A 12,245-nucleotide genomic window follows, 5' to 3' on the forward strand; every position below is an offset into this window, starting at 1 on the left:
ATCATTATGTAATAACACAAGCATTGTTAATTTCCTACCACTTTGTTTGTAACTCTGTATTGTCTGTACTGTTCTTTTGCTATTTTGTAAAAGGTTGTCTGTCTGTTAATGTTTTCCTCCTTTTATTTAGAAAAAAGAAAACTAAGAAAAGAGGTGGCTAGCATGTCACTCATGTGGCTGACCGCTACATATGTCCCTGGAGTTGCCTACATAAACACAGGGACATCATCAGGCCAGAGTCTCCTGCAGCTTCCATCCTGGATTTGGTGAGCATGTATGTCAGATGGATTCAGTGAACCTATATGTCATGCCTATTTGATGCAAGAATTTTTGCTCAGTAATAAAGGTTTGAAAATCAAGTCACTACAGTGAGATAGACAGATCCAAAAATAAATACAAGAAAGGACAGAGTATTTACTATTCATAATACCAGTATATAATTACAGACTTAAATCGTGCTGTAGAAAGGACTTTCATTGGAAGAAGGGAGCAGAATGAGGAATGCAGTAATTTCTTTCATCTGGGCTTGCCAGCAGGGTATAGAGAAAAGGCTGCTTGTTGAATGAACCAAAAGGAGAGTCTTTCAGGGTGACAGTCTCCTTGACCCCTCCTGCTCAGGAGTATTTTAATCATAATGTATTGTTGGACTTTCTCAAAAACCTCTTCTGCACCTACTCATATGAGCGTATAGCTTTTGAGCTTGTTTCTTTTCATGTTGTGTATTTGAAGTATTTGCATGTGCTAAACCATTCCTGCAGTTCTGCTGTAAATACTACTTGGTCACAATACATGATTTTCTAATGATATCGTACATTTCCCTCACAAATACCTTGCAGAGAATTTTTTGTATATATGTTCATTAAGGAGATTGGCCTGAGTTTTCTTTTTTATTCTGATGTGTGTCTTGTTTGGGATTAGAGTGCTGCTAGCTTCCCCAAATGAGTTGGGAAGAACTCTATCTTTTTCCAATTTATTAAATAAGTTGAGGACTGTTAGTGATAAGACCTCTGAATGGCTTAGTTGAATTCAGTATTACATAATACAAAGTTGTGAAATATTACAATTTTTAATTTTGTCTCAACTTGATTGTTTATTATTGCATTATTCACATTTTTGTTTCTTTTTGGGTTTTCTGTAGTATTGTGCACTACAGAATGTGCCATTTTCTTCAAAATTTTCCAATTTATTGGAATACAATTTTCGTAGTAATTGCTGTCTTCCAGATTTCAAAGTTGTCCATTGTGACTTAGTCTTTTCCATTTCTGGTTGCATTAACATGAGTCTTTTCTCTGCATGTCTTTGTAAACTTGTCTAAGGGTTTATTTCTTTTATTCATTCTGTCAAAGCAGAAGATCTTTGATTGGGTGCTTGTGTTTATATCACTTTTGGATGTCAAATCTGACAGCACCTCAAAGTTTCATTTCTTACCTACTCATTTTTCCTTTACCAAGTTCCCCATGACTGAAGAAAACTCCACACCACCCACCTTTCAATCTCTTTTCTGCATCATTATTGAAGAAGAGTTAATAATAGAGCAGATGTATATAGAGTAATGATACATTTTGAAAGTGTCAGTGCAATATCTAGCTTATGTAAGTCGTCTATGGATGGATATGTTTACTTTGTTATATGCAGAAATATTTCTTTCTTCAAATGATAGGGGCCAGATCACAATTATTTAAAATAAATAAGACAACCTGTAAATACTCTGATCATATAAAGCAAAACATATAGCAGGAAAGAGTTATTTTAATAAGAAAAAATTGGTATAAGATACAAGATGTCTGCATTCTACTCGATCTCCATGGTAATGACTACAAAAACAACCAAAATGGGAAAAAAATATAAAAGTTATGCATGCATGAAGGATCATAGGAATACAAACAAAAAAGATCTAGAATGTTTCCCAAGTATGAGATCAAAGTGGGTAAAAAGGGAGAAGAAAGCATCTATTAGGTAGAAGAATTCTCACATTTGTTTAAAGAAGAGATTAAGAAATGGCCAAGTCCAAAAAGGGCATGACCCAAATGTTTATCGAACAATATTTTTGGTGAATATGAATGATAAATTCATAAATAGAATTTCAGAAACAGATCTTAAGACCTCAGTAGATATATGGTGCATATTCTTTCATTCCTTCAATGCTAGAATGTTACAGAATACACAAGTCAGAAATTCTCATACACTAAATACAGAGAATCAATGAGAAATAATAGATCATCAATGGATTCAAAGGCATTCATCAATAAATTAAACATAATTTACTGACATCAACACATGCGAAACTGCAATAACCTCGTGTCTATATTATCAATATTCTATATGATGTTGAATGAACATCACACTGCTTGATGAACAGCGACAATATTTACTGTAAAAGGAGAAAATATACTTGGATTTATGTCATCACTAACACTCAGTGGATTGCTTACCCTTTTACCCAGTGCAAACAAAGAACAGCAGAAAGTAAAAGAATAGCAGTAAGGGAAGATAAAAATTATCAAACAGAAAAGGTCATATTATGCATATTTGTTGATGAAAATATCAGAAGCCTTTAGGACCTCACGAGCAAATTTAGCCAAATGGCAAAGTACACATCATGATTCAGAAAGCAGTAGACCATTTTTATGCTAAAAATTGAACACTGAGACAATAATCAGGGAATCTACTATTTACAATAACTTCAATGTGTACAATGGGTACTAAATACACTTCACCAAACAGGTAAAATTATCCTGTACAGGAAGTTTCAGAGTACTGAATGAATAGTAGAGACTATAGGCTAGATGATAGAACTCTTACATTTTAAATCTAGAAAGACACCCAGAACTCTTCTGCATAAGGAGGACTGGATTTGGGGACACGCACAGACCAGAGGAGCTCTCTATTTATGAATGGATTAATGTGTTGATAAGTTCATGGCTGAAAATAACTTTAAGAGTTTGAGCCTGGATGAAATAAGGTCTTCAATTAATCCATGAACTCTAACAGAGTGCTCTCTGAAATCTTTCCTATAATAAATTCTATTTCAGCCTCCATGAATCAAGGAAGCTTCAGACGAAACAAGGCACTTCTGCCGTGATATTCCAAACTGGAGCCAGCCAGCTATAACAGGAAAACTCTGATATTCTGAACTCCCATATATATTCAAAAAATTACCCAAAGTCAGGAAAGTGACAAATACAGCGTCTCATATTTTTCATGCAACAGAATTGATATTGGTATAATGAACATAATATCGAAATTGATCTGTAAGTTTACTGCACTTTCAATCAAAAGACTAAGTAAATTCATAAGAATAGAAATATATTCCAGAAATTTATAATTGAGCACAATATACCAAGAAAAATAAATAAGCAATAACGAGCAACCAAACAAAAGTGTTAGAGTAGCATATCAAAATTTACAGCAAACACTGGGATGAACAGCAATATATTGGCATAAGTGTAGATGTCCAAAATAGAACAGTTTATACCAAATAAAACACAGTCAGGAATATTTATACATATACATTCTTAAAAAGGGATAAAAGATGCAATAATAAAATTGCAATCTTGTCAATAAATGGTTTTGAAAAACTGTTCATTGATATGCAGAACGACATAGCTATCATCCTAAGGCTACATATGGCATATGTATACATGATATACTATGCTTTACTCATAAATATCATAAAAATAATGTCTAGATGGAACTGTAAATTTGTTAAGAAGAATAAGCCAAAGTAGGAAAATCAAAACTCACATTATTTCTCTCATATTTGAAATAGAAAACACAATCACAGTGCTTGAAATGACATAAAATTTGAAGGGAAAATGTTATGTTTGAAAAAGAAGAATAAGTTAAGGAGAGAAGCAATGTGAAGAATGTGACAGTTTGATTGAAAGGGATCAATGCGTAGTTTATGCATATATATTTGTTCTAAAATAAATCTTACAGTTTGGTCTGATTAATATTTATCAGTTAGAAAAAAGACATCAAAATTATGACAAGCAGATAAGATAGCTCACGTGAAATTGAAATATAGGTTAAGAAATATAATTAACTGGATATTGTACAGGGTTTTCAGGATTAGGTTATCAATAAATGGAGACAAGCACTTCAGAAGGTAGACAAGCAAAACTTTCTATATAGATAATGAGAAGAAATGTCATTACATGAAAGTTCACTCCATTATATGCATAAATATTCTTTTACTATGAAGCCAAAAAAAGACATGAAAATACATGAATAGTAAAGATCATATAAATGAAATAATGACAATGATGGTAAAATTTTATGCATTCTCCATTCCAGGGACTGAAATAATGTTATTTAAGAGCGGATCATTTACTTAAAAAATGTATTTCCCATACCCATTGGCTTGAATCTCTTCCCTATTGAAATATCAGTACCATTTTTACCTGGAGTCTGGTTTGGGGGAAAATCCCTCTGTTCTACCATCCATAGGATTTCTCTCTCATCTCTGTTAAAAATGACATCTGGTTTGCAGTATTCTTGTCCTGTCCAGAAGAAAATGGCAAGGAGTATTATTAAGATCATAAGAATAAATATTTATGCATTATGACAAGTCTATGGGAGTCTTCCTAGAATAAATAAGATGAATGCAGATAAAAAGCCCAGGCAATCACTTTGGAAATCAATGTGGCTATTCCTTGAAAAACGTAGGATTAGAAGTTCCACTTAATCCAGCTATTACTTTCCTGGATATTTTCCCAGAAGAATTAAAAGCATCATACATCAGCTATATATGTGCACCATGTGCATAGGAGTACTATTTGTCCTAGCAAAATTTTGGAAACAACTCAAATGCACATTAACTAAGGAGTGGATAAGAAAAATATGGTATTTTTATACAATGGAATATTACTGAGCTATAATGAAAAAGATAAACTCAAGCATTTTATAGGTAATGGATGCAACCAGAGACCACATACATAAGTGAAATAAATCAGTCCCACATATGTAAACACTCTAATGTCTCCCTAGTATAAAAACATGAAAAATAAATAAAACTGAAAGGTACAACAGATATTGTGAGAGGGAAAGAACTGCTTAAAAGGAAAGAACAATTGGGATGAGGGAAAGAACAAAAGAAGCAGAAAAAAATGAAGAAAAATATACATACACACACACATAAGACAGCTAAGATAACTGTATTACTAATTTCTATTGGTTCATTGAAAGGAACAGTTAGTGTTTAATTGTTTGATCAATCTTGCATACCCATATCTAGTAATCGGAGCAGCTATAAGTAATACAACAACCACTGATGATTTCCTATCATCTTATTTTGAAATCCTGTATAATTTATACAGTTTTGGGGATTTTTTGCTTGGTATTTATCTTTGTTATTTTGACTTAGATCTTTTCTCTTTAAAATGAAAATAAAATTTCCCTGCAATGTGTTAAGAAGGAAAATATTGTAGGTCTTTCACTAGGTTAGGAGAAAATCTATACTGTTTACCCAAGCTGTGTAGCTCTCAAGACACTTGCGCTCCTCTGTGAATTTAGGAAAATATATCAGTATGTGAATTTAAGAAATATAGAATTATCAGTATTTCTAAAAGGAGAAGCTTAAACTATCTCTGACAAAATGAATACACTGTGACACAAAAGTTAAGAAATGTCAGACAAACAAGTTTAATTCTCACATGAGGGGCTGGGGATTTAGCTCAGCGGCAAAAGCGCCTGCCTGGCAAGCACAAGGTCGTGAGTTCGGTTCCTGGTACCGGAGAAAAACCAAAAAACCAAAAACCAAACAAACAAACAAAAAAATTCTCACATGAATTTTGCTCTTCTTTTTGAAAACCAAAATATAAATAAAGATGAAAACATAGGATCATGAGAAATGGGAAGATACATCTTTTGCAAAAAGTAATGGGAACCCAGAGTCGAGGGAGTGGGAAGAGAAGAGAGAGATGGGAGTGGAGAATAAAGATTTGAAATGAGTTCTATACAAGCACCGACTCTCCACATTCATGTAACCATGTACTGCAACCATGTACTAGTACAAATGCAAAAATATAAAGAGCTCAAAACGGGCTCTAACATGTGTACACAAGGAAAGATGTAAACACCTTCATGGTACTTTGAGAATAACTTAAAACAGCCTAAAATATAAGCTCCTCAAATATACACAGTCATTCTATTTTCATATCTTTCACATGCCTCACCATAATGTACAGAATATTACAATCATGTATATAATAAGTGATATATTTATAAAGTTCCTCAATTTTAGTTCCCAGATTTGGTGAGAATTTAGAGATTTAATTACATTAAATCATGAAATAATTTTAAAGACTATCTTAGGGAGTGTACTGTATTTAATTTAAATGGAATTATCTTTGACATAGTTGTCATATATATGAATGAAGCAGAAAGAGACTGAACCAGACAAGAAGTATGTACTCTAGAAAATGACACAGTTATTATGCATAGCATTGAACATAGGTATATTCATAGGTAGACAGAAACTTGAATAAAAAAGACTCACCAAGAGATGCCAGGTTACCAATGTTTTCCAGCATCACATCTCTATACAGCTTTCGCTGGGGCATGTCCAGTAGGGCCCATTCATCTGGGGTGAAATTGATGGTCACGTCTTCAATGGTGATTGATTCCTACACACACATACACATTTCAGTTTAGACAGAGAAGTAGTGAAAACGTCTGAGTAAGTGAACTGAGAAGACAGTACTGAAATAGAGGAGAAATAGCACATATGGAGAAGCCAAGCTGTTTAGGGCAAGAGTCCACTCACTGTCAGCACCAGACATGGATCTAATTTCAGAGACCCGCCCTGAGGGACAAAACCTATTAAATGATACACTTCGTAGTGCACAGAGTTTTACAGGAAATGTGGTATAAATAATGTGGACAACTTCAGATAAATATCATGTATGTTCATTCTACAAATGTTATTATAAAATTTAGCCTTGAAATAATGTACCAAAAAGATATATCCTACTTATTTAAAGGAAGTTTAAATACACACCACAATGAAAATCATTGCAGTGTTTTGCCATTTTTATACCACAGTTATTGGTCATTCATCTCCATGCATCTGTCTGATACTCCTCATCTACTGAAGTTTTATGCTGGGTTGGGAACGCTGAAAGATCCAATATTTTCCATATCTAAATAACATATATTTAAATTATATTTATATTACTTGGAAAAGTACCAGCAACACTGCAGGCTATCAATTCCATCTCTGAGAACAGGATAATTGTCCTGTATCATAACATGAGTTGTTACACACCACTCAGCTGAGGAGAAAAATGCACTGATGTAGACTCTTCAGCTGTAGTGGCAAATGCTTCTATGATTTTATCCTGAGGACAACAGTATCCCGAGCATTCCGGATCTCTGAACATGCTCAGCAGTTTCTAGAATTTCTAAGCAGTGCCCTGATATTTTGATCTTTCAGTTGGATTCCATACCCTTCTCCATATCTTAACAAATTCTTCTTCAGGTACTGTATATCCAGTTTTTAAAAAATTATCATTGGGATTCTACAATTAAATAAAAAATTGAGCCATTTGTAAGGAAATAGATAAACCTTATGATGATAAAATTCATTCAAATAAACTGGACAGAAAGATTAAAAATCACTCGGGTGATCTCACATGATAATCTCCAAGTCAAAATACAAAGAAAAGGAAAGACAGATGATAAGAAATAGGGAAATACATCTTTTGAAGAAGTCAGAAAAACCAGGAAAGGAGGGAGGGCAAAGTGGATGGGAGAAGACACTGAAAAAATGAAGAGGTCTCATGGACAAGTATGAACTGCACACAAGGAATGTATTCACTATACACTGCAAACTTTCCAACAATACAAGTTTTATAAAGTTACTCATTTCACCCATTTTCTCATTTTCATTTTTCTTCTCCTTCATTATGTGTCTATCATCAAACAGGTTAGCGACCATATTGGTCAATGCTATCCAACTATCAAATGTGAAATTTGGTTAATTACCCTTTTTAAATCCACTATATCATCCCATTTTCCGTCATTTAATCTTGTTTGAATATTTTAATATTTTTACTTGTGTTACTTAAAAGATTTTGTTTACCACAGAAATCCCATTACATTGCTAGGCTTTACAGAAGAAATTTAAACACATGTGCAGCAATCTCAGAGCACATTTTCACCAAGGTTATGTATGCAGCAGTTTGCAGGACTAGTAATTGTCTGGAAAATTATCACCACTACTTAGAATATAACATAAGTTCAGAAGTCAAAAATATCTTTTATTAATTTGTCGATGTCTCAGTAAATGTGTATTAAAATATTTATATGTGGGATGTTTTCTCTAAAATCATGATTACCTTTTTTTTGTGATATTTATAAATATGTGTGCCTGATTACTCTTACTTTACATTCTGCTCTCAAGGTGCATCTGATTTCCTGCAAATGACTCAAGCTTATTTTTCATTTTGCAGCATACTACTTTTTATGTGTTTCTTTTAAGAGATAAGATAGGTTAAAAATGATTTCTCATTCCACAACTCCCTGTTTAGTTACCCTTCAGCAGGGTACAACCTCTTTAAAAATCTTCTCCATACTGTAGATCAAACAAGGAGATGAAGTAGGTTGAAATATTTTGCTAATGTTTTTCACCTCCTATCCCTGCCCTCCCCATATTGCTAACAGTGTAGTGGTGACTAGGATGGGAAATGAGACAAGTAGTCCAAACTATTCCATGAGCTGAATAAGAGAGAAAAGTATTTAACGTGGTTTTTGTACTGACAAAAACATAGTGTGTGCTGTGGTTTATGTCTTCATGTCCCCCAAATACTCAGGCTGTCCTGGAGTGGGATTTTAGAATTTATGATTGATCCATGATCCAATGCTGGGATTATGGGTGTGAGTGCTCCACCCGCCCTGGGGAGGGGAGTTTTGCATTTGTAAGGGAGAAAGAGGCTGCTTGAGGCCAGTCCTGCTCCCTTTTTGCTCTCTTAGTTTTGCTGTTTGCCCACCATGTACTCTTGCCTTCTGCCATGTGCCACTCTGCCTTGGAGCCAGCAAGTATGGACTGAAACCTCCATAAACTATAAGCTAAATGAACCTTTTCTTCAAAAATTTGGGTGTCATTGTTTTGTCTTAGCAAAGAAAGAAAAGTAATCAAGACAGTGTGGATGAATATATACACTCAAACAAAGAAAAATCTGCACATGTGCATATATACATATACATACTTGATGGAGACCACTATGAAGCAGCCCTGAGCAGGACTTAAACTAACCAATGGCTTTTCATGTGAGTCTTCCGAAGGCCTAGGCTCCTTGTCTGAGGGTGGGTGTTGGACTCTTAGTAAGGGAAACTGTGTAAGACGCTGATCCCTACTAAAGTGTGGAAGGGCAGATGAAGCTGGAAAGCCTCAGAGGACAAGGCAAGATCACTGACAAGGACACTTGGATCTGATCTCAACTAGATAAAGACTACATCCTCTGGCAAATACCTCCTGGATGGATTAATTTAATACTTATTAAGGATTAATTTAATATCCTACATGGTGAAGTCCTTGAGAAATTTCATCCTTCTTGAGTACTCTCCTCCCTTCTCCTGATGAACAAATATATACAGGCCACCCAGAGAAGGTTTTCGTTTTAGCCCTTAGAGAATCTCACATTCTGTGAGAAGGCTTTGATCCTCTCGGAGCCCTAAAATCATTACATTTGCCTCATTTTATTTAGCCTTCACTGCGTACTCACTTGTGAGACTGATGACCTGATCAGCACATAAAAACTAAGGGAAATTATTAACATGATACATATACATATACCTGTACATGAACATATATTAGATACTAATGATCTTCAGACCCTCCCTCACTGCCCAGAAAAAGCAAACTGGAGTATAGGTCCCTTAAAACCTCCTATCTGCACTTAATGCTTGTACATACTTTTAGTAGGGTTGCAAATTTTGTATAAAATGTTTTCTGACTCACCATCGGATGTGTTTCCATTCTCAGTTTCCTATAGGCCTTGACTTCCAGGCTAGAGAAGATAAAAGCATCAAAATTTGTGGAGAGGATTTCCACCTCCTTGAGAGTTGGTAGAATGGTAAGCAGCATCAAATCACTGTCTCCAAGCTTTGAAATAAAGACATTGGAAGATACCAATTTCAGGAGGGTTATAAGCTCAATGACTGTTACCCTGCCCTCATGTCCAAAATGATGGTTCATCATTAAGTTCTTTGCATTTGGAAATCCCTAAACACAAGTAACCCACTATCAGTCTACTGCTAGAATGTTGACGATTATCTGGCAACGATCAGGGCTCTGATGGCCTCCTTTGTCTAACAGTGATAACAGAGTCGTGCTTGAATTAGACATTGCCACAAAATGTAGACCACAGAACATAACCACAGGCATGAAGTCGCAGAGGAATTTCCTTTTCCTTCTCTGCTTCCAAGTTCTTTAAAATTCCTTTGTTGTTAGTTAAGTGGTTTCTTTTTGGTAAGTGTGAACATTGTTTCTAGGGATTTTTTTAAGTTCTTGTGTTTGTTATTTCTTCTTTCCTTCTCACCTGCCTTCTGTTCAAGTCTGTCGAGGATTGGATTATCTTTGTTTTACCTCAACACATGCTTCTAAACATTTTTCTTTTATATTTGGCTATGTTTTCCTCTTCTCCATTTAAAATGTTGCTCCTTTATTTACTTTTATTTCATTTTACTCTCTGTATAATTTTTCTTTGCCTTTCTCTCTGTTTTTAAAAATTGATCTTTTCAGACTTTTCCTTTATTTTTTCAAATTCCATAGACACAATTCTACCCACAAATTGATCCTTCAGAGCCACACATTCTCCACCTTCTCTTATCATTGATTTGAAGTTTCATAATTTTCTTTTGCATTCCCAATTTCCCACCCTTAAATTTTAATAGCATACTCAAGAAACTTTATTAATTTTTGATATTTACCTCTGTAAAATTTCTATTGACATTTTTCTAGCATTAGCAGTGAAATAAATTCTATATGTAGTTCATATTAGCTGTAAGTCAATACCTAGTTTGGTTTTACATTTCACTATACTTTTCAGTTTCACTTCTAGGATTAAGAGTTCTGTATCAGTAGTTTATGTGGTTTGCTAATATCTAATTTCTCTTAGGTAATACTACTGTCGCTATTTCACATGATATTAATAGGGTCACATGATTGTCACTATTTCTGTACAGGCCAATATTCAAAATAATTTTGTGACATTAATAATGATAGAGTCTTATTTTTGAGAAAATGGTTGGGGTGCTAAATACACTCCATCCTCTGTTCCCAAAATAACCAAGTTGTTGAATATAGGGTTCATGGGAAAGAGTATAATTAGTGAAAGTCGCCGTACATCATTGTAAAGCAAATACAACATGGAAAAACAACCAAGAGGATTTGCATAATAGCAGCAAATGTGTTACATGAGAAGAATCCATAAATATGAGCATAAACCTCCTTGCAAAATAACAGTTTGGATATAAAGGCTTTAAATACTTCACAAAAGACCAAAATGTCCTAATGTGGTTAAGTGGTTTCTTTTTGGTAAGTGTGAGCATTGTTTGGTAAGTGTGAACAATGGGTTCCAACTGCATCTTAATATTTCAAAGTCAGAAATCCATCACAGGGACAAAATCTTAATAGCTTTTTGCTAAACCAAAAAGTCAAATACACAGATTAGTGTATTGCAAAGCCAGCAGGCATCACAATAGAAACTTTAAAAGCCAAGAAGTTTTGGAGTGAAATGCTTTAAGCTTGAAAAGGTATCAACTTCTAATTTCAATTTATCTGTCCTTCCAAAGTTTTCCTTAAACTTGATGCAGAAATAACATATTTTCACGGCAAGCATCCATTCAGCAAATGCACGAGCTCTGAACAAGCTTTGCAAAAGTTTTCCAAGGATTTCATAGAAATAGACAATGATGCCAAATGTCAACATGTAAAAAAACCTGAATGCACCTCATGGGATGATCATCTACATAAATGATAAGAAATGAAGAAGAAAGAAACACACTGAGAGGAATAAGTCAGGGACTTGGCAACAAAACTCAGTGTAAATGCTATCAATTCCCCAGTCAATACACACATTGACAGCTTGAATCATGACACATACCAATGTGCAGCACATAAGAAGCACATTTAATTAAAAATGATACAGGGCTGGGGATTTAGCTCAGCGGCAAAAGCACCTGCCTGGCAAGCGCAAGGTCGTGAGTTCGGTTCCCGGTACTGGAGAAAAACCAAAAAAAAA

The 12,245-nt window shown here is 34.5% G+C and overlaps 1 protein-coding gene across 1 annotated transcript in view; it reads right to left on the minus strand.

The window, feature by feature from the left end:
• Positions 1–10,198, minus strand: part of LOC102021507 (zinc finger protein 883-like) — a 19,331-nt gene extending 9,133 nt beyond the window's left edge. The window contains 3 exon segments of the mRNA XM_013510159.1: positions 4,404–4,502; positions 6,500–6,626; positions 9,962–10,198. Of these exon segments, the coding sequence (XP_013365613.1) occupies positions 4,404–4,502; positions 6,500–6,626; positions 9,962–10,198 (463 nt within the window).
• Between the last annotated feature and the right edge of the window lie 2,047 nt (positions 10,199–12,245).

Source organism: Chinchilla lanigera, unplaced genomic scaffold (assembly GCF_000276665.1).
Source record: "Chinchilla lanigera isolate Chin_1 unplaced genomic scaffold, ChiLan1.0 scaffold00223, whole genome shotgun sequence".
In the NCBI taxonomy this organism is placed as follows: domain Eukaryota; kingdom Metazoa; phylum Chordata; class Mammalia; order Rodentia; family Chinchillidae; genus Chinchilla; species Chinchilla lanigera.